Source organism: Hyperolius riggenbachi, chromosome 5, assembly GCF_040937935.1.
Source record: "Hyperolius riggenbachi isolate aHypRig1 chromosome 5, aHypRig1.pri, whole genome shotgun sequence".
Taxonomy (NCBI): domain Eukaryota; kingdom Metazoa; phylum Chordata; class Amphibia; order Anura; family Hyperoliidae; genus Hyperolius; species Hyperolius riggenbachi.
The window spans coordinates 133,586,525-133,606,522 of NC_090650.1; the positions used below are offsets into that span (position 1 = coordinate 133,586,525).

Here is a 19,998-nt window from a genome sequence, read left to right on the forward strand (position 1 = left end):
ACACAATTGTATCTACTTTTATATGGTTTTTTTTCTGAGACAGTATGGCTGACAGCTCCTCTTTAAAGAACTTGTGCTTGAAATATCCATGCGTGCGAGATGGTATGATTTTGTATGATGCAGATAACTGGATGAATGACAGTGGCCACTGTATTCGGTTAGTGCAATTTTTCTTGCAAGCAAGTGCTTTCCCCAGCATAGCACTTTAACCCCATTGTGCATGGGTTTTAATTAGTTAGAGCTTTACTTGCGTATTTTTTGAATTTATCGCTTTTACTGCAAAATAGTAATTGACTGCATTTGTATGAAAAAGTCTTATTGGCTTGGCAGTAGATGAAACCATGATTGTTCCTTTCCTTATGATTTAATGCACTAATCTCCTGTGTGCACATAGCAGTTTAACAGTTATTTATACAATTAACGTAGCACGTATTGTGCAACTCACGCTAGGCACACAATGCACGTTTTGCGAGTATAATGCGCGTTATGCAATTTGTGTTTGACTTGAACTGCACTATGTACACAAGGCAGCGATGCTGCTTGTTAGTGAAACAACTGCAATGTTATTAAAATCTCAAATATGGGGGGAAGGGGGGTGTTTAACATAAACGAGAGGTCATCTTTTCCACCAAAATGGGGATCCAAGATCTCCATTATGGTCTAATTGTTGCAAAAAAGTCTCACATTTACCTAATCTAAGCTAAGCTTACAACCCCAAAGCTTAACCTTTTTGTTTCTTAATTTATAGTGATGGTCATGTCTAGGAAAACTCATGGCGAAGCATGCAATCAGTTTGGTCATTTGATAGATATGTAAGTCTCTGATTTGCTAGTCATGATTGTGTACTAAAGCAGGATGTGGTCACAGCGAATCAGAACTATGCAAATCTATCAGCTGATCAAACAAATCACATGCTTTTCCATGAGTTCTCGTAGACATGACCATCACAATTTATCTTTAGCTAAAAGCTTTTACTTTTCAAAAAAGAAACCACAATGGAGATCATGGACCCCTCATTAACAAATCCCTCTCCCACCATTGTAGTAACTAAGGTGGCGGCTGAGCATGACATCATCAAAGAAGAAACTCAGTTCATAGCAGTTACAGTGACAAAGATGGTGGCTGTCATTTTTCCCACGGGATATTTTTTCTCAGGGCATGGAATTAAAATGTTTTTCTGCCATGGGACCATAGCTCAGAGCATATTGGCATATGACTGTTATTGTGGTGATAGTTATAAAATGTAAGTTAAACATTTGTTTCATATAAATAAAATATTTAGGGTGTTTGTTTTTTAGCTTATGGGAATGAGTAACTACACCCATTCCACCAACACAATACAATACCATTTGTAAAGCGCTTTTCTCCCATAGGACTCAAAGCGCATAGTTGTGTCTCAAATCAATACAGGGTTGCAGGCTGGGTTGTGTTACAGAGGAGATAGTCAGATGTTCATGCATGCCAGACTGAAGAGGTAAGTTTTCAGTTTAGACTTAAATGCTTCCAGGGATGGAGCTGTCCTGATTGGGTGTGGCAGGGAGTTCCAAAGTGTAGGAGCAGCATGACAAAAGGCTCTGTCTCCAAAGGTTTTGAGGTGGACTCTGGGGGTGACCAAGGTGTTACGTCCTTTTGATCTAAGATTGTGGGGGATGTGATGCAGTTGCAACAAGTCCTTCAGGTAACCAGGGCCCAGATTGTGCAAGGATTTGAATGTCAGTAAGCCAATCTTAAACCAGGGTATAGGAGACATCTAGAGTTCTCTATATTATTAAATGAAACTTCAAGATTCCATCATGCATCATCCTTGACCCCTATAACAGGATGGGTTAGCTACCCTGGTCCCTGACTTCCCTGAAAATTGGGTGGGCAAGAGTACCCTTTCCATAACACTGGATTAGGGTGCTTTGCAACGAAGATAAATCTTGCCATTAATTTCCAAAGTGCCTACATTATTCTGTTGATCATATGGGGGTTGATTTACTAAACCGTGCTAGGACAAATAGCACACCTTATCAGAGATAGCACGCCTTATTAGAGATAGCACGCCTTATCAAAGTTAACATGCCTTATCAGAGTAGTATAGAGAGCGCTACAAACCCGCAGGGGATCAGGGCAGGATGAGTGCCATTGCCAATTAGCAGGCATAAGTTCGTAGCGCTTGCTATTCTACTCTGATAAGGCGTGTAAACTTTGATAAGGCATGTTATCTCTGATAAGGTGTGCTATTTGTCATAGCACGGTTTAGTGAATCAACCCCGTGGGCTAGTATTTCTTAGATGACAAAGTCCCGTACTGGTGGGCTCTGAATTTCTGAGGGAATAGCATGCTGCATGGTGAGTTGGGGTGAAAAGTGCTTGAGGGTGGAGGGCACACTGTGTTTTGTTTTGTTTTTCATGTGAACAGTTGCTTGAATGTTATGCTTATTGTAGTGTAAAGTGCGGATGTTCTATTACAAATGGGACACAGAGGCATGTTCCTTGTTCAGTGACATGCCTCTATGTTATCTCTGCACAGTCCAGATAACAGAGGTTGCACGCAATGCAAAAGGTCTCTTTGCCCATGGGAGGCTGAACTGCACATCTGTAGGACAGTTCAGCCTTCCGGCCTCTGCCCACAAGACCTTCGGCAGCATTTGTAAGTCCACATATGGCAAACCCTACGAGAGGGGTGCCTCTCCAATTCCCACACCATACACCAGCAAGGGCCTGTCTAGTGTACAGGAGCAGCTGACAGGCGGTGAATTCACATCCCTCCAGAAGCCGCTCCATCATGCGCCATGGAGTTGTCCCTCCTACCCATAGCATTAGTATGCGTCCCTGTGGTATAGCAGAGTAACATGTCTGTATAGCACTAGATTCCTGTTGTGTCACCCACATGATCGAAATCCATCCTGGGAGGGCAAATATTGTTTGTGTGTGTGGTTGTGAATTTTCTCTAGGTGCTCTCGTTTCCAGCTAATGCTAAAACATAATTGTGGTGAACTATCCCCTTGCATGCAGACATAACTGTGGTATGAGTTCATGTGAAGACAGGATCAAATGTGAATCTATGTACTCGGTAAAATATGGGGAAATACAAAGTAATACACAGTTTAAAAAATAAATGTGCATAACTGCATGGCAACACTGCACAATGTGCTAAAATTAAGAGTTTATCAAACAATCTTATAGAACATCATATAACAGTCTGGTAGCACAGGCACACTAATAACCGAACACTTGTACTTGGTCAGTATATACGGTAATGCTAAGCAGTACAGCAAAACAAGAAAAAGGTGAATTTAAGTGTTTTACCTGTTCCTCTGAGGCTTCTTTGCCTGCAGAACGCTTGCTCCATCGGAAAGCGTATTGGATAAGGTAGGGAAAACCAGGCATCATTGAACTCCTGGTGCTGAATGCAGTAATTGCAGCCTCCGGTTCAGTAATAAGATCAAGCAAATTCCCAGTCGTGACCTATATATTAATCCAGTTTTGCCAGCTCACTGTGCTCATTTACCACATGCTAGGGACTCTGTTCCTGAGCAGTTTTTGAAGTAAGTGCACAACTGAAAACCAGACAATCAGGTTATGAGTTCACAGTGAGCCCTGGTTACGCCTCCTGAGTTTGAATAATTGGATTATGTGAAAGAGAATGCAGTAGAAAAACTAAACTGAGATACAATCTCTGTCACTGCACCTTTTCATTTACACCAAGTAGATGCAAACATAAGCAAAGCCAGACACCATTACCATTCCACAAACACAAACTATTCCAAACTCTATTATCTTTCTACAAAGATAAAGAATGCCAAATGCCACTGTCATTCTATATATGCAAATTAGAAGAGATAAGCAAAGAAATGAAAAAAGAATAAAAGAAAATGTGTACAGAATAGTCTCAGGAATTAAAATCTAAGGAGACATTTATCAGGTTAAGGTGCCCATACACTCGTCAGATTGGCAGCAGACAGATAAGAAATGCATCTGATGATCTATCTGATGCGTTTTTAGAACATTTTTTACCAGGATAGAATTCCAATAGATTTCAGTTTGAAATCTGTTGAAATTCGATCTGATGGCATTTTTTTGCCATCAGATTTCCATTAAGGCCAATGCAAACTGATAAGCAATCTCATCAGATCGACCTAAATTTTCCACCCTGCTAGTTCGATGGAAATCCATCGAAATCCATCGAAATCGGCCGTCGATCGGTCGATTGGCCAACCGATTTGCGATCGATCGATCGATCGATCGATCGCGATCGATCGGTCGGCCAGAAAATCGGCTGAATGTATGGGCTGCTTAAGGCTGTGGCAGAATCAGCTGTGTAGCTTGTGTAAATTAAGGTTAGATAGATTAACGGTATGTGCATATATTTAGGCTTTGTCTCCTGAAATCCATCCTTTATGCTAGTTACACACAATACAATTTTCTGGCATTTTTACAGTCAGATCGACTATTTCCAACAGGTCCAATCTGATTTCCGATTTGACTTTCCGTTCATTTCTATGGCAAATCAATCGGAAATCAGATCAAACCTGTTGGCAATAGTTGATCTGACAGTAAATCTGTCACAAAATTGTATTGTGTGTACCTAGCATAAAGGCTACCAGAACCAAATGAAGTAGGAAAAACGGGGGGAGCAGGCATGTGCTGGCAGCTGTTCTGATGCTCACTGCTCCCCCTTTCTCCTCTGTTCCCCTTCTTTCCTACCTAAGAGGCTGCCGAGGGGCATTTAGGTAGGAAAGCAGGGGGACAGAGGAGAACGGGGGGGAGGGGGGTCAGGGTAGCGGTGGGCATCAGGACAGCTGCCACTGCATGACTGCTCCTCCTTTTTCCTACTTCATTGGGCTCTGGTATCCTTTAGTACCAGCAGTCTCAGGCCTCTTAAAGACCAGAGACTTTCTGGAACAAAAATGGGGCTCACCAACATCACGCCGCACGGACCCATCGCTCTCGCCGTTCGTGACTCTCTCCCGTTACTGAAGCCCACTCGCTCTGCCATCGCTATGACAGCAGAGCTCCGCGAGCCGGTAAGGAGCTTTCATTGGCTCTTGACCCTGTGATCACTTTGAGCCAAAATGTCGGATCAATCGATTTTTGATCGATTTTGCCTAAAAACAGGATGAAATTTTAAACAATAAGAGGCGGGGCAAATGTATTGGGAGAGTGATGGCCTTTAGCTTTGCACTGCTTCGGAAAGTACAGCTCTGCAGCTCTATCAATTTTCAATACATTCCCTGCTGCAATCTATTGGAAACTGTTGTGCAGTGTATGGTAGGAATCGATTCTTTTCAGAAAGGGATTGATCATTTTAGAACACTGGGTGGTACCTAATAGGGAAGCCTCTGGATCTCTAGAGACTTCCTGCATCCTCCTCCAGACTACCGCCCTGCCCAGGACCCTCTTGAAGATCGTGTCTGCACTCCTCTTCATTCATGCACAAGTGGCTGTGCTGCAGCCGTGCGAGCATGGGTGGGCCTGAGCAGTAGCATGGAGCTGCTCATGGACAAGCGGCTCAGGCTTATTTCACATTATAAAGCACCAGGCGATGGCAACGGGGTTGCACGGGTATGTATTTGGCTGGTGTTGGCTCTGTCCACTTTTTCTAACCCTGACACACAATTACTCAATGACCTAGTTTGTGAGCTTTGCGGTCTTTGGCATCAATAATTTGCATTGAAATGAAACAAATCTGATTGGCTGTGGCTCCACCCCCTTCTGAATTTGAACCCCAGTCACCCATTGATCAACTGTACCAGGTTTGAGGCTTGTGCCATTAACAGTGCAAGAATGGCAGCAATTAAATATTCCCCTTGAAAATCAATAAGTGAATTTTGATTGGCTTGTGTAGGTACCACCTACTGTTCTGAATATTAATCCCAGTCACCCAGTGACCAAAGTTTGAGAACCCTACCATAAACAGTGTAAGAATGGCTGCAGTTTACATTTTCCCAGTGAAATTTGTATTTGTCTCCGCCCACTGATGACCCAGCTTTGCCAGGGTATGTATTTTGCTGGTGTTGGCTGCGCTCACTTTTTCTAACCTTAACACACAATTACTCATTTACTCAATGACCACGTTTGTGAGCTTTGTGGTCTTTCGCATTAATAATTTGCATAAAAATTAAACAATTCTGATTGACTGTTTGTGGCTCCACCCCCTTTTCTAGATTTTAACCCCAGTCACCCAATGACCAACTGTACCAGGTTTGAGGATTGTGCCATTAAAAGTACAAAAATGGCAGCAATTAAATATTCCCCTTGAAAATCAATAGGTGAATTTATATTTTTCTGAATATTAATCCCAGTCACCCAGTGACCAACTGTGCATAGTTTGAGATCCCTGCCAGTAACAGTGTAAGAATGGCTGCAGTTTACATTTTCCCAGTAAAATTTGTATTTGTCTCTGCCCACTTTTTGGTTATTGGGATAAAAAGTATCCTATATGTTATTCCAGGTAATTGAATTACTATGTGTGTGCCAAATTTTATTCAAATCCGTTCAGTCATAGTTGTGTGATTGAGTAATGGTGGGAATACACAATGCCTTTTTCTCTGCTCGATTCTGTGCTTGATCGATTTTGCTGCTCAATTATCCACTCAATTCTCTTATCTTCCGCTCCTTTTTCTTATCTTTTCCCATTCACTTCTATCAGTAATCGAGCGGCAAAACGATCGAACGGGAGATCGGACATGTCAGAAATTATCTATCGAACCATCTATCTGCGGCAGAAACGAACCGTGTATTCCTAGCATAACAAACATCCAAACTTTCACATTTATAATATTAGTGAGATTATTTGAACATGTCCATACAATTGTACGGGCAGTGCACTGGCATACAGTAATGCAGCACAGCACAAAAAGTGTGATGGTTCTGGTATTCCAACACATCACTGGGTATTCTGGATGGTGTAATGGTTAAGGGCTCTGCCTCTGACGCAGGAGACCAGGGTTCGAATCTCGGCTCTGCCTGTTTAGTAAGCCAGCACCTATTCAGCAAGAGACCTTAGGCAACTCTCTCTAACACTGCTACTGCCTATAAAACGCGTCCTAGTGGCTGCAGCTCTGGCGCTTTGAGTCCGTCAAGAGAAAAGCACGATATAAATGTTATTTGTCTTGTCTTATTCTGTTTAGCAGTGGTTATCCATCTTGGCAGATTTGGCTAAAAAAATTCCATTATCCAGAATAAAAAAACAAACATACCTGGTTTTATTTGGATGATTTTCCCCAGACAAAGGCCTCAATTCACTAAGATCATGCTGGAGATAATAAGGCAAGAGATAACTTACCTCCACACAGTGAGAGAGTTATTTTATCTCTTCATTCCATAAGTTACCTCTTCTGTAGTTAATTTACCTACTCTGTAGTTAATTTACCTCCTCTGTAGTTAATTTACCTCCTCTGTAGTTATTTTCACACGCAGTTAATAAACAGCCTGTCTTTAACTCTGGAGTTATTTTAAGGATTGAAGAGTTAACTTAAAGACAGAAGAGTTAACTTTAGGTTTGCCTGAGGTAAACTGTTTCCAGAATACTACATGCCTTATCACCATGGTGATAACTCTAGAAGAGTTATTAAAGACAGGAGATAAGCTTAGTGAATTGAGGCCATTGACTACTATTGCTGTGATGGTCACATGATCATTAAGAGGTTTACTGTGCATCCTCCTCTTCCTCATTTGTTCAGTTGACTTGGACTCCCAGACATGTTGGAAAAAATCGATCTGGCAAGTAAATCTAACAGAAAATTGTATGGTGTGTACCTAGCATTAGTGACCATGGCCTCAATTCACTAAGCTTATCTCCTGTCTTTTATAACGGTTCTAGAGTTATCACCATGGTGATAAGGCATGTAGTATTCAGGAAACATTTTACCTCAGATAAACCTAAAGTTAACTCTTCTGTCTTTAAGTTAAGGTGAGATCTCTAAAGTTAACGTTTCAATCCTTAAAATAACTACAAAATTCTAAAGTTAAAGACAGGCTGTTAATTAACTGCACGTGGAAATAACTACAGAGGAGGTAACTTAAAGGCGCGTACACATGCCATACTTTAGCAAACAACGAGTCCTTCAGACCCTCCCGCTGGTCTTTTCAGTCTGCCGACAGCGTGTACACATGTCCTACTGTACTGTCGGCAGAACGTCCGCCCAGCGGGATGGTCTGACGGACCCGTCGTTTGCTTAAGTATGGCGTGTGTATGCGCCTTAAGGACTGAAGTGATAAGATAACTCTCTCACTGTGAAAGCTTATCTCTTCACCTTAATAAGGCAAGATCCATGTGTGGTGGTAAGTTTTCTCTTGCCCTATTATCTCCAGCATGATCTTAGTGAATTAAAAGCCTATGTGTACTTCTGCACATGGGTTGTCTCTGTCGATCACTGCTTCTTTCAGCTGTTGCATGGGCATGTTCATAGTTTCACATACAATGTCTATCCATCTTAGCCTCTGTTGTCCTCTTCTTCTTTTGTCCTTAATTTTTCCAAGCATCAAGGATTTCTCCAAAGAATCTGGTCTGCTCATTAGGTGATCAAAGAATTTCAGTTTTAATAGTAGTATCAGCCCTTCTAGTTAACAGTCTGGCCTTATTTCTTTAAGTATTGACTGATTAGATCTTGTAGCAGTCCAGCCAACTCTCAGTAATTTTCTTCACACCCACTGTTCAAAAGCAACACTTTTCCTACGCATTACCTTATTTATCGTCCAATTTTCCCAGCCATACTGAGAAGACCATAGCTCTAACTATCCTTAGCATTGTTATATGTTATTGTTATATAGATTTCTTTTCTTGGCATTGGACAAACACAAAAATGCACAGGAGAAAAATTCCATGCAAAACATCGAAAATGGCCTGGACAAAAATATTGACACCTTATCAGAATAGTACAAATTAACTGTATTTCAAATGTGATGCCCCTGTATTTTGTAATTCAACACACTTGTAACAATTAAAAGGGGCTGTGACATCCAAAATTAAAAATGGGCCAAACATAGTTGGTACCCCAAATATATAAGTAAACTTTTTCTTTTTCTAAAATATAGTAGGTCCCTATATGTCAAAGCAGGTCTTTTCAGCGCTCATTAGCCCCTGCCCAGCGCCTGCATATGGGCGCCGCTATATAATCCTATAGATCCGCGGCCAGCGTACATGTAATTTGGGTGCCAGCAATAGCCAGACCCGGAATTACACCGCCAGGGGGGAGGCTAGGTAATTAGTAGGGGAATATACTGTATTTGTTATATTCCCCTACTTTACTGCTTGCAGGGAGATCCATCGCTCGAATTCTACCCACGCCCAGCTGACCAACGCCAGGACAATATGTATGCCTATATGCCCCCAAGCTGTGGCAGTAGGGAGGGAATATGAACACTGATCTGGGTTGAAAGAAAAGGGCAGAAGTGATGTGAAACAGTTAAGATGGACACCAGCAGAAATATTCTTTTCTTTTTTTCATAGCACAGTTTTCCTGATCTGACAGTGAACACTAAATGGAGAAATTACAGCAGGCCAATGACCAAAAGCATACCTCAAAAATAACTCAGAAATGGTTTAACCACGTCCCCTCCCACGGGGCGAGGATCTACGTCGCTGAAAACTTCCCCTGAGCTCCCACGGATTAGATTATAATCCCTGTCTGTGCGCCCCCCCCCCCCATGCATGCATGTTGCATGTGTGTAAATGCTTCCGCACGCCCCCCCCCCCCCCCATGCATGCATGTTGCATGTGTGTAAATGCTTCCGCACGCCCCCCCCCCCCCCCCCCCCCACACACACACACACACTTGCAATTGCAACAGGTTTCTGGAAGAAGTGGTGCATTTTCTGACATAAATGCAAGGGTGCCAATATTTTTGGCCATGGCTGTATTTATATTTAGTAATGTTACAATGAGACACCCCCTCCCCCTGAACAAAGTATGTGTGTTTGGGGGGAGGGGTGTTGGGGGTCAGGCAACACACAATGAAACCATTACAAATACAAAATGTGAACAAAGCAACATTGAAGTAAACATCTTCAAATTGTACCTGAGCCAAAGCTCAGGTACACAAACTCACATACTTACCTAAAAAGAGGGAAGCCTCAGGATCCTATTGAGGCTTCCCTCGCTATTCCTTGGTCCCCCGTTGCTGAGCGCGGCCCCCGGAAGATTAGCGACAATGCATTGTTGCTATTAATCACATGGATCAGGATCCTAATGAGGTTCTAACAAGCCCCCCATTGCTGAGCGCGGCCCGCTTCTCATTGGGGCTGCGCAGCTCCTCTTGCTGGTTCAAGTGCACCCAATAGCCGACTGAGCCTGCACGCACATGTAGTGATACAAAGCCACGGGATCCGTGCTACTGTGCATGCATGGGTGGGCTTGCGCAGCCATTGTGCACACATAAACCAGGAAGAGGAGCTGCGCAGCTCCAATGAGAAGCGGGGCCGTGCTCAGCAATGGGGGGCTTGTTAGAACCGAGGGAAGCCTCATTAGGATCCTGATCCATGTGATTAGCAACAATGCATTGTCCTAATCTTCCGGGGGCCGCGCTCAGCAACGGGGGACCAAGGAATAGCGAGAGAAGCCTCAATAGGATCCTGAGACTTCCCTCTCTAAATGGTAAGTCACAGATTTTGAACCCGAGCTTCGACTCAAGTTGGTTTTAATGCTGGGAATACACAATGAGTTTTTTGTCAGATAGATGGCTGGTTAGATAATTTCTGACAGGTCGGATCTGATTTCAATCATTTTTCTGATTGATTTTCTCATAGAAGTGAGTGAAAATCATTCGGACAATCAATCGTAAAAATCTATCGGCCAGTAAATCTGCCCCCAAAAAAACGCATTGTGTATTCCCAGCATTACTGAACAACTCCTTCAATTCTATTGCTTTTAGGGTCCCATGTCTGTCATCTACCAAGCCCATCTCGTCAGCAGTCTGACCCAGAGATCCATCCCGTCTACCTTTCTTACAACTTGTAATAAACACCATTTTATTTGGATAACATTGTATCCCACCTCCACTACATACTATGCCAGTGGTGAAAACGTATGCTGGGTACACACGTTACGTTTTTTCGTGCATATTTTGCAACCTGATCGTTTTTTCGCCACGATTCCACACTCGATTTTGTGCTCGATTCTTGTATCTTCATTCGTTTTTCTTATCTTTTTCCATTCACCGCTATGAGAAATCGAGTGCGGAAATGATCGGGAGCATTATCATACATGACGGATTTTATCAATCTGATTCATCCATCGCACGGAAAATCGCATTGTGTGTTTTCAGCATTAGGAGTACCACTCTACATTATCATACTAGTATTGTGTCCATGTAATGTACATTTTTTTCAGTTTTTTTTTATTCATTAGGTTGTCTGCTAAAATAATTTTTAAATATGATTTTTAAGAAAAATATTTTTAAGGAACAACAAAACTCCCCCTTTTTGTAAATATGATACTCATCCATAACACAGTACTAGCTGCTAATACTCATGTCATGCAGGACCCTGGGGAAATCCCATATAGTTTGTATTAATTTTTGCAGTGAAAATAAATCTCACACTTAATATAGTCATTGATTTGTTAATGTTCCCACATTGTTTAACAATTATATAAACACTTCAAAGGACTGAGTATGATTTTATACAGGGACCAGTGATAACAATGTTATATCATAGAGTGAAATTGGCTATGAGGTCGCATTCACAGTGCCACGTTGCAGAGCTGCGTTATAAGACTTTATAGCGCTGCTTAACGCACTACAATGCTAATCCTATGGGGCGTTCACAGTGCGACGTTAAAGTCGCGTTGAAAAATGTTGCATTGTGGTAACTCACTGCTTGCAGTGTGTTACTTCTCAACGCAGACACGTTGCGACTTTAATGTGGTGTTTTAGGAGTAAACCTCTGTACTGTATTTTTTTTACTGCCTTAAAGAGAATCTGTATTGTTAAAATCGCACAAAAGTAAACATACCAGTGCGTTAGGGGACATCTCCTATTACTCTCTGTCACAATTTCGCCGCTCCTCACCGCATTAAAAGTGGTTAAAAACAGTTTTAAAAAGTTTGTTTATAAACAAACAAAATGGCCACCAAAACAGGAAGTAGGTTGATGTACGGTATGTCCACACATAGAAAATACATTCATACACAAGCAGGCTGTATACACCCTTCCTTTTGAATCTCAAGAGATCATTTATGTGTTTCTTTCCCCCTGCAGCTATCTTCCACTGAAGTGTCAGGCTGTGTCTTCCTGCAGAGTGCAGACAGCTCTGCCTGTATGTAATTCCTCAGTATGTGAAAGCCCAGCCAGCTCAGAGGAGGATTTATCCAGCTTGTAAAAGATAAGAGAGAAGAGAGAAGCTGCCCTAATCTAAATAATACACAGGCAGTGTGCAGAGAGAGGCCTGGAGGGGGGAGATGCATCACAGAACCACAACACTGAAGAACTTGGCAGCCTTCCAGACACAGGCTGACAAGTCTGACAAGAGAGAGATAAGTTGATTTATTACAGAGATGGTGATAGTAGAACGTGCTGCAGTAAGCCAGAACACATTAGAATAGCTTTTGGAACTTGTAGGATGATAAAAAACAGGATGCAATTTTTGTTACGGAGTCTCTTTAAATATTTATTTCTGCATTTTCTTGATATTTCTGTATTGATTAAAAATGCAAACTATTTCTGTTTGTCATTAATAAATTTTATTTTATTTTTGACACGAATTTGTGTTTGACACTTTTATTATACTCATAATGTATACTAAACTATTGCTTGGCTCATTTTGGTAAGTTACAGGAAAAAAGGTTCTGAAAATGAATTGTACCACTTTTTGCACGGAAATCCTGAGGAATCAGAACACCGAGGTGGTTAATGTCGCATTAAACCACAACGTCCCAATGTGAATGCGACCTGAATCAGGTAATTTGCTTGTATTAGCAAAGGCATGACATGGAAATCTGAACTTACCTGGAGCTTCCTCCAGCCCCCCGTAGCCGGCGAGGTCCCTCGGAGTCTTCTGGGTCCTTTTTCGTGGTTCTGCTGGGGGCTCCATTAGGGGTGCGACTTCAGCCAAAGTCGTGTGCAACTTTGCATGCGTGGCCGGTCCGCCCACCTAGCTTAATCAAGCGCCCAACGCCGTAAGCATCCTGTGCATCAGCGGTTCAGTCTTCCGAGAACCGCACATGCGCTGGATGCTTATGGTGACGAGTGTGAGATTGAGCCGGGCGCGCGGATGGGCAGCACATGCGCACATGCTTCAGCCGAAGTTGCGCACCTAATGGAGCTGCAAGCGGGACCGTGGAGGGGACCCAAAGAACGCCAAGGGACCTCGCGGGATGCAGGAAGCCCCAGGTAAGTTCAGATTTCCATTTCATTCCTCTACTCAGGGTCCAGGGTCATCCACCTGTTTTTCATAGAGTGAATGAGCCCTGAGACCTTGTTTAGCAGTATATTTGTACTGATGGAAGCTGATCTTATTGTCTCTGTGAGGAATCACAGAACAATGGTTGCTTGGAATACAGAAAGTGGTTGGGGGTAGGGGAGTGTTTGCTCATTAGACATCTTGCTGGAGGAGAATTAACATCTGTGCTCAATGTCCTGAATCACCATATACTGCAGAACATTAGGAATTATTTTTTTATTCACTATGCATTTATATATTGCCCTCATTTTCAGCAGCATTTTACATGTACGTTGAGCAATTCATGTCACTAAAGATAGCCATACATCTAGTAATTCTGATTCAATCGACAAAGCCATCAACTTCATTCAAGACTCAACTTCAGTATGGTTGATGGAAAGTCATCTTCACTAATCGATCTGACCGAAGCTTTGTCTCCATGCTCTGAATGCAAAAATCGATTCAGAGATGATCGAATGACATGTGAACAGTAGCCAAATCCTGTGCGATCGACCGATATCTTCAATCTGGCTCGATCCACTAAGATGCTCAATTTGACCTGATATCAGCCACTTTTCATCGATTGGGAATTCTGGAACACACTCGATTCTCTCTCGATTCTATTTAAAGATCGAATCGAATAGTCAATCGTTCAGCCAAATCGCTAAATGTATGGCTACCTTAACTGTCCATTAAAAAAGATCACAGGCTAAAGGTGCACACCCACAATTATTGTCACCCACAGGGATCAGGACTTGATTCTTCGGTTGACAGTTTGGGCTAGAGTTGTGTACAGATACGTTGCTAGCCTACAGGTCTATGAACAGCAGTTAGGAGAAGGAACCCTTCAAATCCATAGAGGCTGTAAACACCATTCGGGTATAGCCAAGCATAGTTTCTGTTTGGTGCTCGTTCCCTGCAGTGTCAATCACAGGATCAAATGTAATGGTTTTCCACCACACACAATTGTTAATGACCAACCCATGGGTATCAGGGACATGTGTGCGTTCAGGCTGTTCGGTTCCTAGCAGTCCTCCCAAGGTGCCTAGGAGGCCCGATAATTCAGCCAGTCGGGGCAGTCACAGTTCTGCGCTCCCCCATCGTACTCCCATTGCCAAGAGCATTCTGCGTCTGCGCAGTATTACTGTGCGGGAGCCGAACGCTCTCGTTCCCAGGAGACCAATAGGAAGGCACATGCGCGGCTGAGCATGCGCAGTTCCCCCCGACTGGCTAAATTACCGGGCTGCTTAGCGGAGAATCCAGGCAGCCCGAGAGGACAGCGAGGGACAGATGAGCCTGAAAGGGGCTGGAGGAAGTCCCAGGTATGTATAAAACGTTTCTTGTCTCCATCTCAGGTTTAATTAAAAGTGAATGGATCTTCTTTGACCACACGATGGGAGCGGGGTGCCCCCTCTTCTTCTTCTCAACCTTTCCTCCATGAATTCTCCCCTTAAATGTGTCTCAATAAATGCCCAGGGTCTCAACTCACCCCTAAAAAGGACCAAAGCCTTCCAGTATTTTATACTAAGCGCAGGTTCAGAAACGCGGTGTGTTGATTGCTATTAAAAATGGTTTGAGCTTCTCTTTTTCTAAGTCAGTCTCGGATCCGGAAGGCAGGTATATCTTACTTGTTGGCACTGTTCAGGAGAATCCATTCACCATTGTCTCCTACTACGCCCCCAATGATAAGCAAGCTCCCTTTATTTCACATCTTCTCAACGTAATCTCTAAACATAGTGAAGGGTTCCTTCTTGTATGTGGAGACACCAATCACTGTTTACACCCGTTCTGGGACAAACAATCACCTACAGGGGCTACAGATTTAGGGAACACTAAACAGACTGAAACAATTAGGTCAGCATTCAGGTCGCTTAAGGTAGCCATACACTGGTCGATTTGCCACTAGATTCGACCAACTGACAGATCCCTATCTGATCGAATCTGATCAGAGAGGGATCGTATGGCTACCTTTACTGCAAACAGATTGTGAACCGATTTCAGCCTGAAACCGTTCACAATCTGTTGTGGTGGTGGTGGTGCCGCCGCTCCCCCCGCCCGCATACATTACCTGCTCCGCCAGCGCGACTCCAGTCCCCAGGTCACCGCTGCTCCGTCTCCGCTCTGGTCTCCGGCCCCGGCATGCTTTACTTCTTCCTGCCCGGCAGGAAGTTTAAACAGTAGAGCGCCCTCTACTGTTTAAACTTCCTGCCGGGCCGGAGGAACTGAAGCATGCCGGAGACCAGCGCGGACACGGAGCAGCGGTGACCGGGCGTAGACGTGCCGGCGGAGCAGGTAATGTATGCGGCTCTATTGCGTCGGTCGTCGGGTACTCGAACGCCGCTAGCGACGCGCTCCCTACCCGCGGGCGATCGACGCTAATTTTCCGCACAGAGCGATCGACGGGATCGGACGAAAAGGATCGAAATTCGGCGTGTAGCGCGAATGATTGGCAGCAGATTCGATCCCAGTGATCGAATCTGCTGTCGAAACGGCGGTGAATCAGGCCAGTGTATGGCCACCTTAAAGCTAACTGACATCTGGCGGGAATTAAATCCCTGTAAGAAGGAATTCACGTTTTACTCTAGTATTCATTCCTTTTTTTTTTAGAATTGATCACTGCTGGACACTATCTTCCCTGCTTCCCTCAATTAAATCAGCTAAAATTTGCCCCACGCCCTGGTCCGACCATAATATGTATGTCATTGTGCTCTCTTCCCTGATTCAACGCCCCACCGAATTTCGGTGGTCCTTGAACCAATACCTCCTCACAGACGAAAGTATCTCACAACAGATAAGTGAAAAACTATCTGAATATTTTACCCTTAACGGTTCAGACCCAGACATCCCTGCCCTAACAGTATGGGAAGCACATACGACAGTGATTAGAGGCATATTTATTCAAATCGCTTCTAGAAAGAAAAAAGAAAAACAGCAAACACTATCAGATCTGGAACAAAAGTATACAGAAGCACATAAGTTATTTCGGGAAGTTCCCTCTCCAGATAATAAAAAAGAACTTTTAAAAGCAGAAACTGCGCTCAACCTCGCCCTGACAGAGTCGGCAGAGAAGCAACTTACCTCCGCTAAACTTAAATTTTATCTTAAGTGCAATAAGCCAGATACCCTGTTAGCCAATAAATTGAGACAATCAGATCTATCCTTTAAAGGTCCGTACACACGCCGGACTGGAGGCAAAGACGGGTCCGTCGTCACCTCCCGCTGGGTGGGCGTTCCAACGACAGTCCGGCGTGTGTACAATCTGTCGGCGGACAGGTTGAACACAACCAATTGTCAGCCAACCCTGTCAAAATTGTTCAAACCTTTCGTGCTAACCTCAAAAATTGTACAACTCCCCCGACAACGCTTCCTCCACACAGTTTAGCGACTTCTTGTCCAAAATACCTCTTCCAGCACACCCCGTGGGACTGAAGGAATCTCTTGACAAAGAAATTTCCCTTTTGGAGGTCCAACAAGTAATAAAACATTTAAAATTAAACAAGCAACCAGGCCTGGATGGTTTTAGGGCCATTTACTATAAGAAGTTCAGCAAGACTTTGGCCCCGCATTTAGTCAACGCATTCAACAATATCCTTAGGGGGGCCCAATTTCATCAGGAAACTATCTCAGCACTCATCAGTATGATCCATAAACCAAACACCAACCCGCAAATCTGGTCTAACTACCGCCCTATCTCCCTACTAAACTTAGACATCAAAATTCTGGCCAAAATCTTGGCTAATCGTTTAAATAACAAAATCACCACACTCATACATAACGATCAGGTGGGCTTCATGCCCCAAAGGCAAGCTGGAGATAGTGTTCGCAGACTAACACACTTAATTTTCAAGCTCATCTCACCTCTACCCCAGCAATGTTATTGGCATTAGACATCACAAAGATTCATTGATTCGGTAGCATGGTCTTATTTGCTAGTGGCTTTGCACCACTGGGGCTATGGTGACAACATGATTAACTGGATTAAGGCCCTGTATTCTACACCATCAGCAGCAATCTCATATCAAGGTTTTAGATCATCCTCTTTTCACATCACACGAGGTACCCGCCAGGGGTGCCCCCTATCCCCACTACTTTTCGCTCTACTCATTGAGCCTTTGGCCATTCTGATCCGTAATTCTCCAGATATTCAGAGAATACAGGTAGGCAGCAGAATGCATAAAATCGCGTTATTTGCAGATGACCTAGTAATGTGTATTACCAGCCCTACCAAATCCCTACTCGCTTTAAATAAAATCTTAACATAATTCGGGAAAGTTTCGGGGCTGCACATCAACCCCACAAAATCAAAAGCATTAAACATATCCCTACCCCCATTACTAATGCAAACTCTTCAAGATACTTTTGAATTCCAAGTAGAGAATTGTAAACTCCCTTACTTGGGTATCTATCTCACTGGCTCCTATGATACACTATTTCATTATAATTACCCTTCCCTGTCCCGGGAACTCTGTGAGATGCTGGAGTGCTGGAAGAAGTATTCAATCTCATGGATGGGCAGATTTGCAGCCATCAAAATGACTTTTCTCCCTAAGCTTCTTTACGTGTTCCGGTTACTCCCAGTCTCTGTCCCCTCTACATTCATCAAAACTTTACAAAATAAAGTTAATGACTTTATTTGGGGCTCCAAGAAACCTCGCTTCAAAAGGAAATACTCATACAACGCTCCAATGGAGGCTTAGGCTTCCTAACCTAAAGCTGTACTATAAGGCTGCCCAGCTGGCCTCATTGACCAGCTGGCATGCCAATGGAGGGAAACCCTCTTGGGTGAGTATAGAGGAGCATATCATTCATCCCATCAAAATACAAAATCTGCTTTGGATCCCCCCCTCTACCCGCAATAGAATCTCCAACCCCATAATCCAAAACTCACTTGTAATATGGGACAGTTGCAAATACCTCCCCACCGACCTTTAGTATCCTTCTTAGGTAATCCATCCTTTCCAGCCGGATTAGCATCCCCTGCTAGTTACCACTGGTGGACTAGAGCTAAACTAACAAGAATATGCGATCTTACAACAGACCAAGGGATAAAAACACTAGACTATCTGAAAGAGAAACACAACTTACCGCAAAGAGAAATTTTTAGATATCGACAGATAACTCACTTTGTGAAATCCAATATGCCTGATACCTCTTCTCTTTCATGTAGAACAGCTTATGAGGCAATATGTGCAACAAACCCCTTTTCCCCTGGGGTAATCTCTATGATATACAAAGATCTGATAAGAGCGTTCTCAGAATGGAAACCAGAATATATAATAAAGTGGGAAAAAAAATGGGGCGTGACAATAGCAACCGAGGACCTACAGGACATTTGGAACAATATTCCTCGGGTTTCTGTGAATGCTGACCTAATTGAAGTCAATTATAAACTGCTGTTTAGGTGGTATCTAGTCCCACAAAGGCTAGCAAAAATCAAACCGAATTCTACGCCTAACTGCTTTAGGGGTTGTGCAGAGGCTGGTACCCACACCCACACGTGGTGGAAATGCAATAAAGTAAACAGATTATGGATGAGGGTCTGCACGTGGGCCTCGTCACTGCTCAACACACCCATCCCTAAAAACCCTGTCCACACGCTTCTAGGCCTCCCGTATCCGAATCTGACCTCCACTCAAAATGCTCTAATTAACTTTATTTTTACAGCTACAAAATTAGTAATCGCAGCCTCCTGGAACACCACCACTTTGTCCTTTAATCAAGTTCAACAGAGGCTTTGCCACATCTTATTTTTTGAGAAGCTTAAAGCTAGAATAATGGATAGTATGAAGAAATTTGACAAAATATGGTCCCCCCCTCACCAATTATATTCTAGGGCCAGAGATGAGTTCACAATTAGGACGATATTGACTACATTTATCTGGGCTAACACGCTAAATTCAAATGTTTATATTTCTACTTTATGGAGAACTGGTGGGCCCCCGCTCTCGTGGTCTTGATCTTCCTTTCCTTTTCTTTTTCTTTCCTTTTCCTTCCTTCTCTCTTCTTCCCATTTCAAGTACTCCCATTTAGGAACCGATAATCTGACATGATATAACCCTATGGATCAGTACTATTTCTACAACCCCAACTAATCTCAAGCCCCAAGAGCCTATCACGATGTAAATGCAATCCATCTAAGTTTTCTAATATAGATCTTGTCTCACTGGAGACAAGACCTTACAAGCTCACAGTTGTAAATAGGGGAGGGTGGCCCTGCCCAGCCATTTTGGTTGTGTGAATGGGCGGCCGCTACCATCCCTGACTGAGTTATTAAGCCTCTTAGCACTCCACTCTTGAGAATCACACTATCTCACAAGGGGTTGTTCTCTGTACACGCCAAATCCCTGATAATTGTTCTGTAACTCCTATAGGCCTGTACAGTGTTATGATTCATGTTGTCACGATATGACTTTTCAAACATGTATTTAATTTGCACTAGTGTTATTTGTATATACAGCGATGTACTGTATGGTTCATTACCTTATCTGTAATCTTGTTCTGATTTTATCTTAAAATCAATAAAAATTATTGAAAGTAAAAGTGAATGGAAACCGCATTTGAAAAAAAATGAAGCAAATACTTACTTAAGGAGAGGGAAGGCTCAGGGTTGTATAGAGCCTTCCGTCTCCTCTCT

At 43.1% G+C, this 19,998-nt stretch overlaps 1 protein-coding gene across 1 annotated transcript in view; it reads right to left on the reverse strand.

Moving 5' to 3' along the window:
* Window positions 1–3,442, reverse strand: part of ATP2C1 (ATPase secretory pathway Ca2+ transporting 1) — a 217,961-nt gene extending 214,519 nt beyond the window's left edge. Inside the window, exon 1 of the mRNA XM_068236270.1 lies at window positions 3,294–3,442. Coding sequence (XP_068092371.1) covers window positions 3,294–3,377 — 84 coding nt within the window. The 5' untranslated portion in view covers window positions 3,378–3,442. The remainder of the gene's footprint in view (window positions 1–3,293) is intronic.
* Between the last annotated feature and the right edge of the window lie 16,556 nt (window positions 3,443–19,998).